This window comes from Helicoverpa armigera, chromosome 6 (assembly GCF_030705265.1).
Source record: "Helicoverpa armigera isolate CAAS_96S chromosome 6, ASM3070526v1, whole genome shotgun sequence".
NCBI lineage: Eukaryota > Metazoa > Arthropoda > Insecta > Lepidoptera > Noctuidae > Helicoverpa > Helicoverpa armigera.
The window spans coordinates 1,606,345-1,630,969 of NC_087125.1; the positions used below are offsets into that span (position 1 = coordinate 1,606,345).

The 24,625-nt window shown below is 38.6% G+C and overlaps 2 protein-coding genes across 7 annotated transcripts; one reads left to right on the forward strand and one right to left on the reverse strand.

Annotated features, from left to right (window-relative positions):
* The first annotated feature begins 2,986 nt into the window (after positions 1 to 2,986).
* LOC110380998 (protein abrupt) lies at positions 2,987 to 20,289 on the forward strand. 6 transcript variants are annotated; one of them, XM_021341185.3, is made up of 14 exons: positions 2,987 to 3,141; positions 4,110 to 4,396; positions 8,981 to 9,159; positions 9,502 to 9,617; positions 9,711 to 9,852; positions 9,984 to 10,150; positions 10,380 to 10,509; positions 10,635 to 10,794; positions 10,899 to 10,943; positions 14,782 to 14,923; positions 15,273 to 15,410; positions 15,668 to 15,864; positions 16,077 to 16,265; positions 16,359 to 20,289. In XM_021341185.3, exons 2-14 carry the CDS (start codon positions 4,381 to 4,383, stop codon positions 16,754 to 16,756), a joined length of 2,019 nt encoding a protein of 672 aa, XP_021196860.1. In that variant the 5' UTR covers positions 2,987 to 3,141; positions 4,110 to 4,380; the 3' UTR covers positions 16,757 to 20,289. The 6 variants fall into 6 exon arrangements, with proteins under 6 accessions (XP_021196860.1, XP_049708320.1, XP_063891411.1 ...); XM_049852363.2 differs by having other exon boundaries at positions 9,984 to 10,149; positions 10,373 to 10,509; XM_064035341.1 differs by having other exon boundaries at positions 9,008 to 9,159.
* On the reverse strand, positions 20,280 to 23,912 carry LOC110381025 (mitochondrial fission 1 protein). The gene is made up of 5 exons (XM_021341205.3): positions 23,720 to 23,912; positions 23,527 to 23,640; positions 22,688 to 22,858; positions 22,058 to 22,191; positions 20,280 to 21,005 (listed from the first exon to the last, which is right to left on the reverse strand). The coding sequence occupies exons 1-4, from the start codon at positions 23,762 to 23,764 to the stop codon at positions 22,072 to 22,074; spliced, it is 450 nt and encodes a 149-aa protein (XP_021196880.1). The 5' UTR covers positions 23,765 to 23,912; the 3' UTR covers positions 20,280 to 21,005; positions 22,058 to 22,071.
* Positions 23,913 to 24,625: the final 713 nt, after the last annotated feature.

A 24,625-nucleotide genomic window follows, 5' to 3' on the forward strand; every position in this document is an offset into this window, starting at 1 on the left:
ATGTGAAAACTACTATTTACGTACGTTAATGTTCCGGGTATGACTTACTGTGAGAATGGCTTGGGTAATAATAGTGTTAAAGTGTATTACATATTTTCATTGCTACATACATCGTTTTTTTTTCAGGTTTCAATCCTCAAACTTCTCCTACGTGGATAAAAACTGCGCTTGGTTCTTCAATCTATGTAGGTACCAAGTTTTGCCAATATCGGTCAGCTGTTTTATCGTGCAAGCGAAAAAGACAGTTTTATTTGCGTTCATAAAGGAAGAGGTGGTCTTTTCAAGAGTATATGAATGAACTTATCCACAGCTATACTTTGACTTAGTAATCCCACTTCTGATACCAGATCTTTTATACAACAAAGACTATTTTTTTTTTAATTATGACTTCTGAAGTCGATTTTTTTTAAATTACGTCAGTTGTTACCCCCTCTATTTGAAGGCACTTTTATGCAATATCAATGTGGTGTCAAGCTCATTAAGGCTCAAGAGTTATCGGTAATTAATACTCCTTACTGAAGCCGTAGGGAGTCACCATTTCGCGTGAACTAATTGACCGATGCGATTACTTAATCATTACCGAATTATACGATGGTATTGTAGTCGCAGAATTACATTTTGTCAGCTGATTTTCAATGTCAACCATCGTGTGAGGTATATCCGGGTTCAATAACTGTAACCCGGATACTGGAATTATGACACTTATTCGTCACATGCAAAATTGAATTTAAATATAAAGTGTGTAATTTGTGTTTGATGCTCGTGTTGTTGATGTTAGTCTATTCGAATGTTACGCCTTTAGTCATAAGTTTCATAAGTTTCATGAAAACCAACCAAAGACTTAATAAAATATCCTGAAACCGCTTCTCGAATTCGCAAAAATTCAATACACTTCAGACAGTTCACAGAACCACTTCGATACAAACTCCTTACAGCAAACTATTTGCTCACTCGATAAAACAAAAGAGTGGCCACATAAGTGATATTAGGAGAGTACCCGCCTGGCCTAGGCCCCTGGGGTAAGCAGGTATGTAGGTATGAATGTATACTCTACAGGTATAGTATTAGGTGCCTATAGACCGTTGCAGACAGCATCAAGTCCCTAGCGATAGGGAAGGCCCATCTATATTAATCGCGCGCAATCCTAATTCTGAGTGAAAATTTGTGGTATATTGACTTAGTTGCTGCTCAATTGATGATTATTGCAATTTTGCTGTTTTATACCGAGGTAATATTCGGTTTTTCCCTCCTAGTGGAGGAGCACATAAATATGATGCGAAGCTCGCTGGAACGATTTGATAGAAGGCTTTTAGAGCCCTAGCAATACCTCGCTTAGAAGACCAATTGAGGTTGATTGAAATTTTGAGAAAACAGAAAATAAAATTTGTATGAAACAACTGAAAGTAATATAAACAAAATGAAAATAACAATAGAAAAGTACTCGTTTGCCTTTTAGATAACATCATTCAATAAGCCTTTAACTTGAACACCACTGAATCAACATGCGACATTAGCCTATTCTATTCTAAATTGAGACATTTTAACATAATCAGTATGTAGTGACGTAGTTTGCACGTAACCAAACCAGAGTTTTAGTTACCTACTTATAAAAGCTGATCATAGCCACTACGATCGCCATGTTATGCAAATCAGCAGTAGGTCCAACATTTGGACGGACAAAACTTGTGAACTATATGGATAGTTAGAGAGTATAGTAGTAATTTCTAGGGTCTTGTTGGTTCTAGTAGAAGGGTTAAAAATGCTTAAGTTATTTGTTATCTTATTTATAGGAAAACTAAAACTTAAAAGTAGAATTAAAGTAAATGTTTACCAGTTAACATAATTATAACCAAGTAAAAAATATCATCATAGAAATATGATCCTAATCACAAAGGACAATGGGCACAAATATATGGGACCTGGTATACCCCACCAATAGGAATGTCATATATATCATTGGATAGGCCTTTTTATGTAGAACAATATTTATTATGACAGCTTTGCTGAAATGTTTGTCCGTTCTGAGATATAGATCAAAAACTGTGCAAAAGTTAGAACTAAGTAATCTATTGATACCTCAAGTTTTTAAAGGAAAATCTAAGTACTAATAACTTTAAGTCTTGTAAGTACTACTGTGCCCGTTAGGATCCATAATTGTTACTATTATGTAGCATTTCAACCTTTTATTGTACCAAAACTGGATGTTGGGCGTAGTGAGAAACCGCACCAATAGGAAAGTCATACATATCATTGGATAGGTCTTTTTAACTGGAACAACATTTACTATGACAGCTTTGTTCTATTGTTTGTCCGTTCTGAGATATAGATAACAAACAATCTTAAAACTGATGCTAATCAATACTGTAATCTGATTTTCTTTCATACAAGACTTACACTTAGTAGTTCTTAGATTTTCCTTTAAAAACTTGAGTTATCAATAGATTACTTAGTTCTAACTTTTGCACAGTTTTTGATCTATATCTCAGAACGGACAAACATTTCAGCAAAGCTGTCATAGTAAATATTGTTCTACATAAAAAGGCCTATCCAATGATATATATGACATTGCTATTGGTGGGGTATACCAATCTGCCCATTGTCCTTTAGAATAAAACCGGATTCTATTAATACGATTACAGAATGATCACTTGTCGACCAAATTAATTACAAAGATGTTCTCAGTGGGTATGATATTTTTATGAAGCCTGTCTAATTTATTCACTAATCTTTTTGTATCATTTAGTTTAATGCTACTAAAGATGTAATAAATGATTGAACTAATTTCCTGTCGGGAACTCGTTTGGTATTTCCACTCGGAGGTAAATGTTGGTACAGCGTAAGCGAAAGTCCTGGCGCGAGGCGACGCCGCAATAAATTGTTGGCGCACGCGTTATTGGGAGACGAGATGACACGCGTCGCACTGCGATGACGTCCTGAAACATCCATGTTTCATCGTGTCCGGCGTCCGGCGTGCGTCCGGCGGCGGGCGCCGCGTCCGGCAGCCGTGGGCGGCCGCTGTGGGCGTGCAGGCGCTGCACCGCCCGGCCCCCCGCGCGCCCCACGCTGTTTATTCTCGGGCCGAGTGGCGGGGCGCGCGACAGTCGCCCGCGTGACGCGCAGCCGAACGCACGCGTGCGTCAGGTATACACCGGACACGGACGGACCGAGCGGTGCATCCAACACCGGACATCACAAAAAAATACAGTCGTCAACATTTTCGGATAAATTCAAGTTACTACGGTGACGGAAACGCGAGAAGGGTAGGGCGGCGGAGTCGCGGAAAATGCATTTCCCGTGTGCATGGCGCAGGCGGTGCGGGCCGGGGGTGGGTGCATGCGATGATGGACATCGTATTGATTTCTATCTGCCCGCTCCTCCCTTATTGTGGCGGTGCAGGGCGCGCCATCGATCGTTGCACCGGCCCTTTAACTGAACACCGCGACTCGCCGGACACACGATATTTGGACTTTATTGTAACGCGTTGCAGTGTCGTGTGCGTGTACTAGTGACTATTGAGTTTTACTATTTATTGCGTCACGTGGATTCCAGTACGTGAGTTAATAACTGAATTGCAATTAACGATAATTACTTATTAATTGGAAAAGATATTAACAGATATTATATTAACCGTTTTACTGATTTTGTACAATTACATTGAATGTTTTCGTGCTTTGGAGTTCGATTCAGTAACTTTAATTTCAATAGTATTATTTAAAGTTTTCCAATTATTTTGGATAATTTAAACATAATTAGAAATAAAAATTAATTGCAAAAATATTTATTAAGTGTATACTGCGTGTTGAGAGTTTGAATAATGACTGCTGAGTCGATTGCAATATAAATTATTGCAAAAATCTTTGAACTTAAATTAACTTGTTACACTTTGCCACATTAAATTAAATTTTAACCGCAAAGCGAACAAACTTCCGCGTCGAGTAAATTATAAATATTTATCATCGCTCCGCCACCCTTCTCGTCGCATACAAACATAAATTAAACACGAATTACAATAATTAAACACGGAGATGTCACCGCTCGATCCTGCCGGCACAGCGTCTAATTAATCATTGCGCTGATTTCACTAACTAATGTGCGAATACATTTTTCAGAACAAAAACATCCAATAATACGCAATACTCAAAAACAATCAAGCTTTAAATAGAAACTTCCATATTTTTGTAACTGTCGGAGAGTTAGAGTACGGATCAAGAGGGCGCAAGTCGTGCTGGGAGCACGTCGTGTGGATAGTTTTGTTTTGCGTTGCTGTGAGAAGGCATAACGGTGGCGGCGGCACTGGGCGCCCGGCTGGAATGCGCGGGATTGGACACGTATAGCGCGCGCGCACGCCCCGACACGGTGCCGCCTTCCGAGCACCCGGCCATGGCGACCGACACCGGTGAGTACCGACACCATCGTCTGCACAACTCATCTCCCCAAACTAGAGTAGCTACTGAAAGCAGCAAAACTGCAGTGCTGTCGCAATCGGGAGATGAGTTGCGCACTTTACATTATTTGTAGCTAATAACTAGAAATAAGCACTCTATTTGGAAATATTTGCATTAAAAACTTGAGAAATATCTCTCATTTAAGTTCAAAATTAAGATGGATCTTATCTGATTGAAATAGCAAATGTTTCCAAATAAAAGCAGCTGGAGAGGTCTTCTACCTCATCCAATTTAAATTCGGTCTTAAATTTCAATGATCTACAATTCAATGTGTATCCGTATTAAAATCTTTTATTCGCCCCGTAGTTACTTTTAAGACTTCATTTATCCGTGTAACTTTATCTTGTATTTTGATATCACAAATTAGCCAATTATATTGAAACTAAAACAAGCGAAAGTCTGCAATAGTCAGCTGTTAATTTATTCTCCTAAAAAACACCAATTATTTTTTCTACGAAACTTCTCATCACATTTTTTATTATTCTGCCAAAATCAATCTATCATTCGCGATTTTGCGCTAAAACAGAATTTTTCATACCGACATACATCGATGATACGAACCCAATCGAACGCTTGATTCGAATCCGAAAAAAAAAATTGGATTAAATATTGAAATGAGGAATTGCAATGAGACGCAATTGTTTACCAACAGAATGTATACTATAGTAGGTACGCGTGGCTACGTCACACGTACGTATGAGTTCGTTGATATTCGCCCACCCGCCGTCCTGGCAGGATCAACCCCCGCAGGACGGGGGATGGGGCGGCCGGTCTTGTTTAATGACGTCGCTTCACTCGAGGCCCCGAGTTTTTCTTTTATTTGCGCTAAATGCATTTACAAATAATTGTTCGTGGTAAAATGTTTTCGGTGCTTTATTTTTTCATTTTTATTTTTCGGATGCTCGTTTTGAGTGTAAATGGCGTTTTATGGAACAATTGCGTGTTTACTCGCGTATTGTTGTTTTCGTGAGCATTCCAGTAAGACCGAACATTCTACGCCTTATTTGAATATTTTCCAAATGGACACACTAGTGCAAATAATCCTATTAGAAGCAATAAGACGGGTTACCAAAAATTCTAACAAGACAATCCAAAATCAAGTGTTCCATTATTCATCGATCCGGAACTCTATTGTATCCATTTTTACTACCCTAAACGCGTTCGTCGCCGATTTCCGAACGTTCATAGAGTTAATACCGCGCCGGGTACAGATATACGCGTCATAAAAACTCTCCGCCTTCGCATCACCCTTCCAGAGGGGTGGCACGGACAGGGGATCAAAAGCCGTGCATTCACACTCAAAATATATCATGACCTTTTTGATATGAACCTTTTATGGACCACTGTGAATGGGTGTTTAGGGACACTTTAAAAAGTGTATCGATTTGGCTAGCCGTCTCTTAAGAAGCTTTTAAGAAATTTACATATCGTGTATTCTTAAAAGAAGTCTTAAATAAATATATGATTCAAAGATTGACCGTTATTTCTATGGAAATTGAAAAAAAAATGACTAATTTTAAGTTGAAGACGAATCCAGAACGCGGTAATTACTATGGAAAGCAACCATTTCTCAATAACAAAGTCACACGCAAACCAATATCTAAATCCAATAAAGTCAATGAATTCACCAATACGGAAGGGGTTTACTAGAATATAATTGATATTTAGTGACTGTGACACCAAAAAATGTATAATCACTTATTTTACTTCAGTCTAAATATCTAGCTCGGTAATAAATTCAATCCTTCACTGTGACTCAGAGCGGATACTCTGAGATTAATTAGATCCCTAAATCTTTGTAACAGGACCACGACAATCCCAACATCGCTGGGTAACAAACTTCCATTAAAATCTTAAACTTCATCCAAGAAATTCATATTAAAATCATTCCTTGAAACATTCGCGACATTATTATGAATCGAATTGAAAAATTAATTGATTTCAATGCAAAAGCTGATTTAAGGAGATCCGAGATTATCTGATTATAAATGGACAACAAAGACAATGAATTTTTTAATACAATAAGTTATAAGAGCGATGAGATCTTAATTTAGTAGAATATTCATATAAAAATGTGACTCATATTGTTTCTCTGTAGCAGAAATCTTGTGTGTCTATTTTGCGATCGGAAGATTAAGAGACCTGGGGACAGTAAAGGAGTAACTTTCGGTCGAGAGACAAAACGTGGATGTTGTTAACAATATCTATGTAATAACAACATAGATAACTAATTTCCCAAATATTGACCTAAGTGCATACAAAATTAAGAACAGGAAAAAGCAACAAAATCTCTAAAAAACACAAACGCGAAAACAAAGAAAAAAATCTTGGCCAAGACAAACTGGATGTTATTGACTCATGCAAAACGGTTAGCATTAATAGTAAGTGCGATACAATTTATGTCGATCTGGCAACACGTAAAGGACGCCATTTTCTTTTTAAAACTCTCCCGTTGTTTCCGAGATGTGATTGCGCCCGCCGTGCGCAAATTCTTAATGTAAGGAGTCATGAACAAACTAAATTATTACATCTGTCTTTTAGATACTTCGTGTAATATGAATTGTTGGAATATAATTTCGTGTTTTATATTTGCATAATTTTTATTACTCAGTTGCATTTGGCTAGACTGGAAGCCGACCCAAACACAGTTGGGAAAAGACTAGGCAGATGATGATGATTTGCATTTTCATTTTCCGCTCATGATTATGACGTTAATCAAGCTAATTAAATCAGTTTTATTTTTCGCCTGTGTAAAATCAGGTCTAAATACAGCCACACGATATTTTTTTACCCGTTGATTAATTAGGTAACAGTCATCACATATAACAAATACGTATCGTGACTAGTAGTCGGGTAATATCGAATTTGTTTATCAGTAGGTATTATCTAAAGCACCATTAACGACAGACAGCGACTCCTATCAACATTATCTATCAGAGCATACCAAAATCATTTTCACAGGTGTAAAACCCACTTTATGTTTACCCAAAATAAGGAAAACATTGAAATTGATTATAATTATAAAATTATCTAGTAAATCGTACTGTTGTGAGGTATTTAGCGTTAGTCACAACCTGTACTGAGATCCTTGACATTTCCTAATATTAACTAGCTACGCTCATCTGTTGTAAATATCATCAAACCTTGTCTTTTTTTCATTATTTTAAAGATTACTTGTCTTGCATTGAGTATGAGCGTCATCACCAATCTTTCAAATAAAGTTATTGTTACAAACCCTTTTAAGTTCCACATTTGGGTGATTCGATCTCTTTTGGGTGCGATTCGCAATTTAAATAATGTGTACCAAAATGAATTTTACGGATTATTGCTCGCTTAATGTTTTCATTTTATTTTGTTCATGTTTGTGTTTGAGCTGTAAACTTTTGACAAGTTTAGAAGGATAATTTTACGTACTAAAATAATATACCTGGTATTCAAAACGTTTAAACGTCGTAAATACTAAAGTTTAGCTCTAATATGGCGACATTTAAACTTTTTGCGAGGTCAAAACGCCTCATAAATTGTCTCTTAAAAACAAAACAATAAATTAAGAATACTTATGTAATTAAAAAATCGTTTTGGTTACTAAAACATAGATAGTAGATTATAAAATAAATAACTGGCGATCATAAGGCACTTTTTATTGCTTAGGTATTACACAACGGCTAGAAGATATTTATCAAATACATTAAATTAATTCTTTCGCTTCCACGAACCATATGACCCGCGTTGTGAAATGTTTTATGGAAACTTTGACATCTACTTTGCGTTTTCACTTACGAATAAATCAACCGAATTACAACTTAATATTTTAGTAGTCATTTTTATCAAACTACAGAATTTTGATAATATGAGAATTATACTTGCAAGGTAAAGGAAAAGGCTTATATTATAGACTAAATAATTTAAAATTCAGTGAAAGGCTAGATATACTAGGTCTAGAGGTAGAATACACATAATATTAATAATTAATTCAAAATATTAATAAAAAAGATCCGATGACATCTCTATTATCCGCGAATAATAAGATGAGTTATTTCTAACATAATTTTATTATTGCTTTAATAGAATGAAGATGCAAATATTACAGATTATTAATTTTTGAATAAAATAATCACATTTTTCTTATGATTGTGACTACTTTCTTCCTTCCGTGATTTATTTGATTTTGTAGCCTGGGCGCTACTTCAAAAATACGTGAATATGATTTTTAAAAACGGATACACATAATTATAATTTGTTTTGTTTTAAATTTTAAGCATGACCAGTGCCAAAAACCACTCGCTATGATTTCCCATAGCGAGAGATTTTCAGCACTAAAAGCGCTTTCAAACTAGCGGTTTATCCTCTCGGTTCACTTGCAAAACCGGGAGCTTAAACAATTGACAACTACGATTGTTTTGAGCGATGATACACTCGTGTACGCAAGACAGACCGAGCGGATACACGGCTACAATCCGCTAGTGTGAAAGCGCTATAATAAAACTATTTTTTTTTTATAAACAGTTATTTTACGACTAAAATAAATTTGTAAGGTACACTGACTGCTCTGTATGGCGCAGGGGGCGCCGCGGCCGGCGGTGAGCAGCAATACTCATTGCGGTGGAATGACTTCCACTCGTCTATGGTGTCCTCATTTAGGCGCCTGCGCGATGAGGAGGACTTCGTTGACGTCACGTTAGCGTGCGCGGGCGCCACCTTTACCGCGCACAAGGTAACAATTTCAAAACATTATTATTTAAGTAATAGTGTGTAATAAGTAAAAGTGATCAAAAAATTATCTCTATCCCAAGAAAGTGCAATTTCATAATGCTGCAATGTCTTCCCATTACATATTAACATATGCAAATGGAAGAAGCATCGAGCCAACAATATTGCTACTCGATAACGCATGGGAATAAGCCTTGATGCTTTCTCGCAATTTTCTAAGAAATATTGAAAATGTGTATCACGAACATAGGACCCACGATCGAGCCCTTAGGCATTCCATTCGATCTGACCTTTTACTCGCATAGTTTGAATATTTGACATATGTTTTTGCATGTTTGTCCATTAGGTGGTGCTGTCGGCTTGCAGTCCTTACTTCAGGAGGCTACTAAAGGCGAATCCTTGCCAACATCCCATCGTGATACTACGTGATGTTCATGATAAGGATATGGAAAGTCTGCTTAGGTAAGTTTCCTTAACAATAAAAAAATACCAAATACCTCACATTCTAGTTCTTTAGAACGTTCGAGAATTTATGGAGTATTTCTTTCCGTCCAGATTCATGTACCAAGGGGAGGTGCACATTGGTCAAGAGCAACTGAAAGAGTTCCTAAGAGCAGCTCAGCTGCTGCAAGTACGAGGGTTGACAGATGTTCCGGCGCCTGCGCCTATGGCCACTTTGGATCAAAAGGCTTCACCGGTAATAATTAGAAACAATTGAATAAAAGTCCCTGCTGGGCGCCAGTCAATTACTTGGCGCCCAGCATGGTACTTGAACGGTTTACATGAACCTCATGAGAATTGGAAATGTAATGTTAATAATATCCACAGTCCGCATCTTCATGGACTGAAACTGGAAGTGGGGGTTCCCGCGAAGGTCGAGAGGGACAACAGAGGGAAGGGAGGAGACCACGGAAGCCAGATGACGGCGCTGCCAACACACCACCGCCCAAACGAGCCAGATCCTCCGACCTGTACCAGGCACAGTTGAAGTCCAGGTATTAATGAGCATTCCGGGATTGCGAGACACTAAGATGAAATATTTAATTCGTACTTCTTCAACGACATAAAATATATTGTTGCAAAAACATAAAGTGTAGGTAATTAAATTGGTTTGAACACATTTCCTAGAATAAATTCAGGTCCACCTATTTCAGAATATTTTAAGGCACCTGAGGATTAGTGGGAGTTAGTGGTATTTATGAGTGTTTAAAATTATTGGTGTAGGACGGAACAGCTGCTGTCGGTGCAGGGAGCGAGCCCGGAGCGCCTGGGCACTAACGGACACGAACTACTGTTCAGCCAAGCCATGGACACCTCGCAGAACCAGCACTTATCTGGAGTTTCTAACAATCTGGTCAGTTTTATTACCACCACAAAAAATACAGTGGATAATTCATTTTTGGAAAACTAAAGCCAATAATATCGATCTTTCTGCGATTGTGATCCAGTAATCTTCTAACTGTCTACTTTGATGTGTAGTCTGGTGATGGCGAGGAGTCGTCATCGGATGCTGGTGCTAGCGACACAGAGGGCGAGACTCGCGCCAAACAGGAGCCTATTGACTATGACGACCCTGCAACCATGGCCAACACCAACGGAACTCTGCCGCACAACTTCCCCGGACTACTGAATCTACCAGGTATTTGAACAGGATCAGGTTGCGAGGAACATGTGACTCAATTATATAAGTGTTCTTTTGAATCTATGTGCAGTGTGTAATTAATGCAAATTCTTAATTTCTAGGTTTCCCCGGCCTGCCCGGACCATCAGGGATACCCGACAATTACGGTAAGTGAATTCCTAACTCACACTAAATATCTCTAATGATACATGACTCAATAGCACATTACAATCAAATAAATATGTCTGAATAATTAAAATCAATGAGAATAATTTCGATTCCCAATCTACAATATTAATAGCACCCAAAAGAACAAAGGAAATAACTCGAATCATTAATTGTACATTATTGAGTCATGTACCTATTGCATGTAATAATAACACTAACAACTAAATAACGAGAACGACACCAAAGCGCTTAATTACTCTTTATAATCGTTTCGATAAATACGTACTTCGCCCCAAAACATATTACGTAATCGCGGCTTGGAAAAGTTAGCAACCGTGGAAGTTACGTAGCGACCGATCGTCCTAGACGTGCCGTCGACACGAGACGAGTACCGAGTACCGAGTAGGAGCGCGCACTGACGAAGACCTCGTCTGCCCCAGGAGCCACCTGGCCGGGCGGCGGCGACGCGGCCGAGCGGCCCGAGCGGCCCGCGTACGCCGCGCTGCCCAACGGTGAGCCCGGCAGGCCCGCGTGCCCCGAGTGCGGCAAGCTGTACAGCAACAATAGCAACCTCAAGCAGCACATCCTCAACGTGCACGCGGCGCACGAGCTCGCGCACTCGTGCCCCGTCTGCGGCAAGGCCTTCAAGACGCGCCAGTACATGCAGATACACATGAACTCGATACACGGCGTCAAACAGAGGAGGCGCGACCCCGCCCCGTCCGCGGACCGCTGCGACCGATACACTCACCATAGCGCTTAAACGATGTTGTACGGATCTGTGTCTAACCGCCGCCTCTGTGTTACAGGGGCGGCTCTCGCGGGCGGGGCGGCGATGGGCTACCGGCCGCAGTGTCCGCTGTGCGGCCGCGTGTACTCCTCCACCTCCAACCTGCGCCAGCATATGCTCAATGTGCACTCGCAGACCGACCGCGACCAGTGGTTCCCTTGCCAGCACTGCGGCAAGAAGTGCAAAACCAAGCACTACCTCATCAACCACCAGCTGCAAGCCCACGGCATCCGCCAGCGACAGAACTCTTAGAGACGGCGCGACGCCGAGCGCCCGCCGCCCGTCGCGCCGCCGCCGCTCGGCTCGCTCGGCTCGCTCGCCGCCTGGTGGTGATACCGCCGGTAACAGCAAGCGACGCCTACAATAATAGGAATAGATGTGCCAAGGACCTACTGAAGCGAAAACGGAACTGGATTGTTTATCGTATCTATATATTGTATTTTAATATGACGTAATATTTTTAGAGAGTTTATTGCGTTCGGACGGATCGGGAAGTCGAGTTTAGGGGTCGGGTTTGCCAACCGCTTTGCCCGTAGATAGTTTGTGTAACATGGTGCTGTCGGCATTGCAGATGCCGCGGCGCAGGGCGCGTTGGCAAACCCGGCGGTAGGCGATACGGTGGCGGGTGGGGACCTGCTGAGGTACCTGGGGCGCGGGCGCGGCTGGCGTGCCCGCTGTGCGGCGCGGCGCTGGCGTCGCTGGCGGCGGCGCGGCGGCACCTGGACGCGCACTACCCGCGCGACTCGCCCGTGTGCCCCGTGCAGACCTGCGCGCGCTACTTCGCGCACCCCAACTCCGTGCGCAACCACATGCGCATCAAGCACCGCCGCCAGTGGGAGAAGATGAAGACGCTCAAGTGGAGTTGTGGCTGGGCCAACTGAGAACACTCCCACCTACCGGGGATGCGACTCGTTTGATATTCGGCTTTCTAAGGTTAAAATTTAACGGCTGTGAAACGGAACTAAGTCGAGTGGGGCTCGTAATTCAACCAGAGAATATAATGATCTCCTGGATGCATTTTTTCATATAACGCTGTCATGTTCATAAAACATTGTATAAAGCAGTAGGATAAATCGACTGAAAATTATTTTTGTAGTAGAATAGACTGATATCGTTTAAGTAAGGTTTATATTATAAGCGCATTATGACATGTGATGATTGGTGCCATTGATAGAATACGAAGTGCAACTAATGAATGTCGATCATTCTGATCACTTCCTGAACGCCTGTAACTTCCATTGTTGCTTCTACGTTATAGCCAATCGTTTATACGCGTTGTCTGGCGTACTATTTAGGCACTTCTAACTATTATCCATAAAGGGTCTGGAAATGTCTTTATCTCATATCCAATCTGCAAGGACACAAGGTCAAGAAACCCAAAGATTCCGGAACGTTGGCCGCGAAATGAACCTCATTGTCCAATTATAATTCTTGCAGATTAGCTGTGAATTTCGGGGCATGTTAAGACCATTGCTTTAATGCATTCCACTTAACCAGGTAGTAGGTATCCGGCTTTTGTAATAAAGCGTATCCCGGGTGGCAGTTCGCTTGTCCGGACAGCGTTTATAAGCGATTGGCGTTATCCTTCGACTAGCTGTTTGTCTTAGGCTCTGGTGTCCTGGTAATACGTAGCATTAGTTGGTTCGACGCGGGTTCAAGCGCCCTTTAGACGGGACATCATTCTGCCACACTACTTTTCCTCAAACATTACTGGTGCAAAGGTTTAACAAACAAAAGTTTTTATTTTATTTTTACATTCGTTATTTTAAACATAATATATTTTGTTGAAATTTTAGTTTTGAAAAAACTATATACAAGCAATATTTAGGTGTGATGACTTCTATACAAGATTTTATAAATTATTGTTTATGGTAAACTATTGCACCAGTGTGTGCTACTCCTTACATGTATACTTTCGACCATAGATAAGACAATACGAAATAGATTGTAACGAAAATGAATCTAATGCCTTTGAATGCAATAGTTAAGAATAAGTTCACTTCAAATCATAGAGAATTTATTTTCTAAATGATGTTTGTTCGTGACGCTCTGTACGTAAGTCGTGCACAATCTAAAACATATCTAGTCAATGTAGACAACCGGAGGATTTATTTTAAAATGTACATATTAATCGACGATTCCATTCGCATATATTTTTGTAATGAAAAAAGGGAAATACACCAAAAAATAAAACTTATTCTGTTATTGAATGTTGTTGACATATTATATAGCGCATGTATTGAAGCGCACAGCTACTGAACGAAACACGAAATGCCTTTGTTCTACAAGACGTAGCCACAGTCGCTGCCGCCTGCCAAAGATAATATACTGCTCCCACGCGGAACTTAGCCTTTAAGAAAGCAATAAGTACGATGTACTCCATTACTAGTAACAATAGGCCTACAGATAGACTCGCACATTTTATACGTTACCCAAGACATACGTTGCCTTAGCATTTAAATATAATGTATTTAGGAGTGTCAAGTCCATTTGGTAAGCTCGTGTAAATATTTTAGAAGTTGCCTTCAAAATATATGCGATGGAAACGGATGCATTACATAGATCTCCAGAACGAATAAAAAATAATATTGGTTAATTAGCGAGTAGATGAAATTGTTCCTGACGCCTGAGAGGCAATGTCGTATATCTTAATAACTATAAAAAAAATAAAAACTAATAAAAAAATATTTTTAAGCGTAAACTTAGTCACTCAATAACCAAATGTTCAATGTGAGTAAACGATTCTAGTTGCGAATGTATTAGTGATACGATATATACGTAATTACTTAATTTTTACCAGAAGAAAGTGTCTGCTTATATAAATACATAAACAATAAAACTACCAAGTAGAAAGGCTTATTTTTTTATTCGCACCTTTGCGCTGCCATTTCCTCTATTTTCATGCGGACTACACAATATCTACATTTTAAAACTAACTACTAACAAACTACTTACATATAATATAAAACACAAGGTAAGCACTACTATTAAAGCCAGACAACTACGACCCTTAAACATGAAGACATAAAGTATATTTTGATTTGCAGGAGGCTGTCGAAGGACACAGGACCTACTGCGCGTGAGAGCTACCGACCCCCGGCCGTGTCCCAAGTGCGGGAAGATCTACCGGTCTGCGCACACGCTGAGGACGCATCTCGAAGACAAACATACCGTCTGCCCTGGATATCGGTAAGGAGTACAAAATATTTATAAAATTGCTTTAAAAATCAAAATTTCAAAAAGGTTTACCGTAGCCCTAAGATTTTTTCCTATTAAAGTGACACTAAATATTCCCCGGCTGTCATTTAACATCCTTGGCAGTCGTTACGGGAAGTAACTCTGACACCAGCCGAGCCAAGGGGTATTGGGTTGCCCGGGTAACTAGGTTGAGGAGGCCAGATAGGCAATCGCTCCTTGTAAAGCGCTGGTATTCAACTGAAGCCGGTTAGACTGGAAGCCGACCCCAACATAGTTGGGAAAAGGCGCGGAAGATGAAGATGACACTAAAAATTCCAATCGTTCTTTCCTCCCCCCACAGTTGTGTTCTCTGCGGAACAGTGGCCAAGTCTCGCAACTCGCTGCACTCCCACATGTCACGGCAGCACCGAGGCATCTCCACCAAGGACCTGCCCGTGCTGCAGATGCCCACCAGATTCGATCCTGAACTCGCCAGCCAGTAAGTATCCATTGAAGACGAGGTTTCGTATTATGTAGTTCAAAGTCAATTCCAACTTTCAGTTTACTAATCCACGTAACCATAGCATACCAGAACACACAAATACTCTTCAATGTAACCCAAAATACTGTTCTTCTTTTAATAAACAGTCGATCTTAAAGAACTTTTTACGGTATTTTGTAAAGTAGGGGAAAACCAAACTGAACTTTCAAGTTGAGTCAAGACTAAATTAATCAACCCCCTTTTAATTTTCCCAGATTGTTAGCAAAAGCAGGTGTCAAGGTATCACCAGAACAGCTGCGAGCTCGCGCGTCTCCCACCGGCCCAAGACGCTCGGACATCAAGCTTGACGCCAAGTCTGCCGCCTCAGAGAGCAGCTCCATCTGCGGGGACAATGACAACGACGACCTCAGCCAGTCCCGGTACCAGGACAGCATACCGGTCTCACCACCACGTACGTTCAAGGAATTACTTACAAGTCCGTTTAATTCATCTTTCATTTTGCGAAGTCTTAAGTAAGCAAATCATTGCAAAAATATCCAAGGCGACTTAATATTCTACAATTTATTTTGACAGTCAAAGTCCACGTCATACCTTAAAAGTAGGATTTCTTCTGCCCTGATCACACGACAAATCTTTATAAGACTAATTTTATTTTCTCTGCAGATATAAACAACTTGGCAAACACGACCATCACAAAAGTCCCGGCAGTGCGAGCAGTCACCGCTAAGACGGTTGAGAACCTACCACACGGCCTGACTGCCGGACTGAAACACGATGACTACCCACCGGGATACGGAGGCAGCTCAGCACTGCTCGATACGTATTTGCAGTACATTGGAGAAAATATGTTTGGTACGTAACTAATATAGATACAAAGACGTAGCCGTCGTGAATGATAGTACCTAACTATGATTTGCAATTCTGTAACGTTAATTATTTCCACAGGAATGAACGCGAAACTGGCACAAATGAACGCTATGCACATCGAAAGGAAGTCATATGAGGAACCATCGCCACAGATGGGCTCCCTGCCACCTCCGCCGACGAACCTCGCACATCAGCGCTTTCTCAAACAGATGCAGCGGCAATACACTGAGAACATGAGCAAACCTGACATCATGCGCGACTCCGATGAACCACTCGACCTTGGCAAAGAGAGGCAGAGGAACGACAGCATAAGCGAGACTGATACGGACAAACACGACATGGCAGACAAGGACAATGGGAAAGATTACTACAAAGATTATAATGATGACGACCGGAGAGTGAACTCTGAGCAGGACGCCGACAACGGACAGGACGACGGCGACTACTCGGAGGACGAACACAACAAGAACTCATGAAATGAAGGCGTCGTAACTATAAGTGTGTTGAATTAGTCACGTAGACTACGTGTAACACAGATAGGACAATGTTTTGTTGAAATTATCAAAAGGTGCTTGAGTGTTATGTTTTGTGGTCATTAGCTTGATTCGTTTTTGTAATAACGGTTTTAATTGTTGACCCGTGGAATGTCGTTGGTGCCATTTCCGATATTAATGTAAATTTTAAAGTTTTAGGGTTAAATCGGTTGCAGCTAGGTTGAGTCTGGTTACTTTGCATAGAATCGCGAATCTGTCCCGCTGGAGTAGTGAACAGATCGGCGCAATGAATCTCTGCGTGTAGCACGCGTGCGGTTGTCTCGCGACTGCACTTTGGATATTACTTGTTAGTGAGACATTATTTTTATACCCGATGTGATAACACAGCCATAATTCACTTTAGCATTTACCTGACACATTAGTTCAGATCGACTCGCCGCAAGATTGTGAGATTGTTTTAGTAGTTAACGACTAGTGAGTAGTGTTTTTTGTATTGTGTATGTAAAGGTCCCGGTCACGTAGTAGGGCCTCTTACATAGTAATTCCATCCATCTACCTCAGCATTTGGGCCAATGCGGCAAACGTTATAAAGTAAAAAAATAAATATCCACACAAATTGTGAAATTCCATCCATCTACCTCACTTCAATAGATTTTATTTAATATTTTATACAATTTATAGATATAAATAACTGTTGTTTTATGCATTTTGCAGATTGCATTTATATATATACTATATAGAGTATATCGTAGGTAAATATATGCAAGTCATTAGGAGATCGTTAGTGCTGCCCGTAGCAAGTCGTACGTTTACCGTTCTGTTATAGAAGCGCACTCACTAGACAACGTTAGACTGTGTCACCACCGTAGCGAGATAGCATACACCTCAGGTAACATGAGCACTAACTATACGATCCGAATATTGTATACGAACAAATATAACAGAGCTTAAAATCATACTATTATTAAAGTAAATATACATATACGTGCGTATACTGAATCGCGGACGGCGAAGTTATAACGCGATGACAACACGATGTATAACGATTAAAACATTTAAGGATGAATTGAAATGATCGGCGTAGATCGCAGCAGTTCTGGCAAGTCTGAGAGGGCTGAGGTTGGGCATGTTGTCCCTGCACGTTACCCTGTATCATGCACCTGAGACTGACTGCCATCCGAGGGATGAGCAGCTATCGCGTTATCATCCTGCGTGCGATTCGTCAAAAGTTCAAATTTGACACGTAAACAATATATTATGATAAGAGGATATTATGCATGTATATAAATTGAGGTGATATGTAAAGTACATAAATAAATAAATAGTAACAAAAAGCAATAAATAAAGTATACCTTGACGTTGCCTTCGAATTTGTGTAAATACGTGGGTAGTGAATGGTTTGCGTTGGTATTGTGGAAATATGAACCTTATAGTGTACAAGTGAAGGTTTATTTTGTAGTAATGATGTGGGCTCGTTACTTAAATAACAATTACTGTGATTACAATCTCATGTTAGCCTTCAATACTTATACATATTTTTTAGAGTACAATGTTATAGTTATTTAGTATATTATAAGATATTCGTAAGCGAGTCACAAAATTATATTTACTTCCCGCCCCGAACGTTAGGATTCACGTTATTTAAGTATTAGAGCAATAGGTAAAAGCATTTAACCTTTTATATGAGAGATATTACATTTATGAATTTATTGAGATATCTCAGCGGCGCCGGCCCGCAGTCGTCACGGGACGCGGGCGTCGGCCGTCGCAAGGAAATTCATAGATATTATTATTATAGGAGTAAGTTCTACGGGTTGATTGAAAATATTTTTGTTTAGTGTGTTAGTGAGAATTGATGATTAAGTCAGTTTGGTTTGCGCAAATATAACCTTGTTGACATTTAACAGTGTTGCCATAGTGAGTAATGATTTTCGACTGTATATAATATAAGTTTTGTTTGTTTAGGAAAATGAGTGCTTAATATTTGATTATTATGGTATAGATGCAAGTATCTTTTATTTAGATTACTCTGATTACATTCTACTCATTATAGTTCTTTTAGATAAATAGAATTGATGCACGCTGTATTTAACATTAAACAATAGTCAGTTACCAGATTGTGATTAAGGAAAGTATATATTTTTCAACACAAACCACTTAAAATACAGATAATAATAAGGTGGATTTACATGGTTATATCCGGGGACCTACACAACGATCTGGTTGGGCAAGGTAACTGTAATACTTACAAGAGATAAGACGCAGTTTATATCGCCCTGCGCAGGCGACAGCTGTTCACAATAGATCGCACAAAGCCTGCCATGTCGTGTGTAGACTCCTGAGAGGACTTGACAAAGTCTGAAACTAATGAAACTATGTAAATCCCCGGCGCACTGTACAGTTGTTGATTATGCAGAAATTATATACCAGTGAAGATAATGAATATTTAGGACTATAAGTCAATGATATGCTCTCGATATAATACTTACGTTTAGTTACCCTGTGAACTGCAAGTTCGACATTAGTTTTTTTTTCTTTATTTGTTTGGTTATACTAATAATACCTCATTAGCATGACCTATCATGTAAAACTATTTTTATTAGTTTAACGCACAGTAATGATGTTGATTTTTGTCTGTTCGAGTACTTTGCAACTTACGGAAACCGTAGTAAATAAAGCCACATTACAGAGTACAAAATATTGAATTGATGTAGTACAGAAAAATGATATTCTTGCAAGATGTTGTTTCAATGTTAATAGATGTGTATGTTGTCGTAAAGTGCGGTCTCGAACGGATCCTAGCTTATGTTTAGGGAGCACCGTATTAAGTTTGTTCACTGAAGTACCGATTAGATAATCAACTGTTTAGAAACCACCGTTTCACATCACAATATTTTATTCGTCATTATTTTTGTACGAACTAAATTTTGATGTCGATGGATTCAATAGATGAATGAACGAAAATGTTTCATCCGTTCAAGGGGGCTAATCCGATGCTAAGTATGTATTCTAATCATATTCCGGCAGGAAGCTCGATAAGCATACGGATATTTATTGAGTCCATCACAATAAAGTTACAAAATTTAGTTCAGATGATCTCTCTACGCCTCCATAATGATTTATCATGTTTCGTTTCTGGTGGCGCCTCTGTATACGACTGCTGCCATAAGCGTAGCCACCATTCCTTCATACTTTCAACTCTATTGCTGTACTAATTAGGTGTATTTTTCAAAATCATTGGACTCACGTAAACTGTTAAGTATTTATGCAATAATTAATTAAGGTACGATTGGGATGACGGTGCAAGCCGCCATATTGTACACTGACGTCATCCCAGTGTGGTCGTCAGTATTGTTATGATTTTGATGAAGATATACCTAATTGAGACAGACGGATACTTTGTGTATATTATTTTTGATAGTTGGAACAACCACGCCTGAGCCATTGTACATTAGAGTACTAGTTGTACGCTGCTTCATTACTATATACAAGAATAATAAAATAATTGTTTTGAACGTGTTGTTTTATTGGCTTTTAATTACTTTATAAATCAATCATGAATATTCATGATCATTATACTTGGAACACGGTAATGTTTACCTATACGATTACACAGTATTACAAAAGTTGTGCCCACTGTTGCGCATGCGCAGTTTTGACTCAGAGATTAGAACATCATCACTAATCGTAAAAATGTGTCACACAAACCCTCACATTAATATTAATACATAGCATATATAGGTGATATTTAAATAGGTACGTACTTACATATATTTGGAAGGGTCATACAATATAAGAATTTTTAACCAAAACAAAAAAGTGTATTTATTTAATGGAATCACATTGACAAACTTTTAACTCGTTCAATATACTATAACCATCTCTTACATATAAAATAATGCCTAAAGCTAGAGAAATAAATAAAGTATACATATTAATTATATCATTACATACATTTTACGCTAGCTACTCACTATTTACTCTTAAAAACTATACTACTTAATCAAAACCACACAATATTCTTTTTTAAATCTAAAAGCGTTTTGAAATTGTTTTTTTTAATTTTGGTAACGAAATATCATGGATGAATTTGTACATAGATAAATAAGAAGTAATTCTAAGCCTTGTGAGAGTTGCTTATTAGGAATATCGTTATAAAGTCGGCTGCTAGTCCTCTTTCAAGTGCTTCTTCTTAGTGAAGAGGTAATGAGCGCCCAACAGAGCGTTCATTCTGTAACAACAGATGCGATGCCCGTCAGTTCAGTGTTGTTCTAGCCTAGACTATCTCGATGTGAATGTACCGATTTTTGTTCCTCCTACCCGGCAAAAGCATGGTATGGATTTTGATGAAACTTGGCAAAATTATAGCTTAATATCAGAATAAAAAGGCTCTTTAATACCCATCTTCGGGAAGAAATTCCCTCAGGACGCAGGTAAAACCGCGGGTGAAATCTAGTGTGAAATGATAAAAACTAGTTGTCCCCCTTCATATGTTATTATGTAAGAAACCGAGGCATTGCAAGGATTGCCGGGCGCAAATAGAACGATTTGTGTCTCTCTATTGCAAGGGCAGTGAAAATTCAAAATGAAATGATCGCGGGAAGCTACTAATCAACGTAATAAAAAAAAACATAGTTCTGTGTGATTTAAAAACTAACTGTATTCAGTCAGTAGAAGTTTTACGATAACGTTGATAGGTGTTCCGTGTATTGTCGGATCGCGTGTAGACGGACTATAAAAATTCTAAAGCGACTTTCAACTGTACCACAACTGTTCAATGTTAAAAGTTTAAGGTTTTAAAGAGCTATGTTGAAGAATCAATAATTTCATAGCTTTTATTTTTAGCCAATTTTAAGTTATTTTTGTTACACTGACTTCATAATAAACCTTATCACTTTATTGCAACAAAATTTATCATTATCCGTTCAGTCGTAACGTTATACAAGCACTGATTAATTGTTATATAACTAACCTTTATCAAGTTACTACGGGACTTTAACCCTAAATGTATGTATGTTTTAGTGTACCGTTTACTTCACTCTTTGCTGAAATCCGATGTATTGGAATTAAAACGGTAATGTTTGTATGAAGTATTGGAGAAGAATAAACTACAAGCAATAATCTTATATATAAAATGTATCGCTGTTCGTTAGTCCGACTAAAACTCAAGAAATGCTGGACCAATTTGGCTTTTTTAGGTTTTAAAATGTATGTGGTCCAGTGAAGGTTGAAACGATACGATGTTCGCAGGATCAACTAGTAAGTAAATATAAAGTGACTCACAGAAAGGCCAAATGCTATTTCTTGCTAGCCAGCGCTATGCCGAGGCCGACGATGCCGCCGATGGCCAGCACGGCGCCACTCGCCACCGCGATGCCTATCAGACCTTCTTTCTCCATTCGCTTGTTTATTTGACGCTGGAATTGTATAACAGTTGCTAGTTAAGACATATGACAGAAGTTGTAAGACAATAGAAAATGGAAAGTTAAGTATATGTTGAATATAAATATTGAGAAGGCAAATGAAGGTTTTCTTAGAGGCTGAGTCATGGTTCCAGAATTATGTTGAACCTTTGACCTGTTAATTTTCAATGCAACAGCTTTGAAAATAGTAGGTATATAACTGTATTCAGAAGCTAGAAAGTCTACATATCTAAAGAAACCTTAAACAGGAGCATTGTGTAATCATTGGATACGCAATATCAATAAGTATTAGACAGATTAGGCTAGGAAATCCCTTAATTAAGTAAATTAAAATCAAAGATAAAGGGATTGAAACAATATTTTTTCTGCCTCATGAACTTTGATACCATAATAAGGTAATATATAATACCTTTTAACAGGGAAACACAAATCAGTGTCTCTAAAATGAAATATAAAAATTATTATAAAACATAAAGAATACATAACAAACCTCTAATGCCAAAACTTGTTGGTTGGCGGGCTCAATTTCTAAGAAGGATTTAACATAGTGCAGAGCCTTGTTATACTCCTTGATTCTAGCGTTGCCTATGGCAAGGTAGAACAGGTAATCTCTCTTGCCATCAGGGTGTGAGTTGAATAACTCTTTGAGGAGCAGGATACCCTGGAAAATTGTGGTAAATAAATTAGGCAGTGTTACCATACCATCCATCTGAATAAAAGGGATTTTGGCTAAGTGCTTGTGTTAAGTAAATCTATGTTAAATCCTACAACTTACTTCTATAATGAGACAGGGTTTATTTCTTCTAGATCAGAAATATAATAGAAAAAAAGAATGGAAAATTCTGTCATAACTCTACTACCAATTAATTTGTCAAAAATAATGTAGAATATTTTTCTTTGTTTACCATTAATAAAGCACAACAATCAGTGACCAACTCATTAACCACATACCTATACACATATTTTTATAAATAAATGAATAACACCGCACACACAACAGGCTTTGTTTTTGTTTTGTGACAATCACTTCACATATTCTTGCGCTGTACATGTTGGTTTATTTTTAGACCAAGGAGCACTCGTTCTAAAAGTCCTCAGAGACCTTGAAGCCTCTCATTGAGTCCATTACTGAGAAATTGTGATGAAAACAATATCAGAATTGAGCAAGAATGAGTTCTGTTTTTGTGTTTTACTCTCAGATATATCAATGTTTTGGTTGTCTGATGATATGATTTAATTTGTCATGCAGTCAAATAACAAATAACATAAAAACAAAGGGAGCAGTGACGTCAGTAGTCTCCCTCACGACAATGATGCGACGTGCTGTACCTTGCGTATGTCTGTGGGGTACTTGCTGCGCACCAGGCACCACGCGTACTCGAACTGCGCCTTGTGCGTCACGTTCCCTTGGTGCAGCTGCTCGTGGAACACTTTCTCGAACTTCTAAACAGTTAAAACCAGCAAAAATCAGTATTACATACAATGACTCACGAATACAACGTTGCACAAATTTTCACATTACTTGCAAATCTTCCGAAGATACTATTTCATCCAGAACGTCTTCCATAGTTATTTGAATATAGAAATATTATGAAGAATTCAAACGTATTGTAAGTTAAACTCAAAAGGGCATTTATCATTATTTCGCGTTATCAATAATGAAAAATTGGAAAATCAAAGTTTTGACGAATTTGACGTTGAAGCGCTTTGACAGCTGAATTAATAGTTGCCAGTTAAAACCGCAACGAACTGGATATTTAGGTTATTTAATTGTCCAACAATTATTTTAAGTGAAAAATATCAATATTATTCTTTCTTTTTATACAAAGCTGCAACATGCTACTCTGTTTACTACTGTTGGTTTTTCAATTTATAGAACATTCATCGACGAAAATCACATGCAAATTTTTTACTGGCAACTGTAATAAGAGCGTCGAATTCATTTTTTTTTTTTAATTTTGTCATTGGTAATTTATTTAAAATTGTAAACATTGAATTATATGTTACAGCCGTTGAATTATATTATTAATAGCCATTGAACTATATATATTTATATGTTACATTATATATACATAGATACTTATATTATACATCACTGGTGGAATATATATCAGGTGGTCGTTCACAATCACATTAAATAAAATGCGTTAATATACTGGATGTCGATTACACAAAAATAATAAAATATTTTTTCAAACAAAGTACCTACATAGAATAAAAATGCGAGTAGGTATTAGAATACCATATAAGTATCAGTCAATTACAAACAACGGAAATTCTCCCTTGATGAAAACTGACAATCCAGACAGACAGACATTCGATTCCTTCTACATTACTTTTTGGATACTCCTAACTTTATCTCTGCTGTCAAACTCAAATATTTCAAATATAGCCAATATAGCCATAATATAGCACAGTGTTTCCCAAA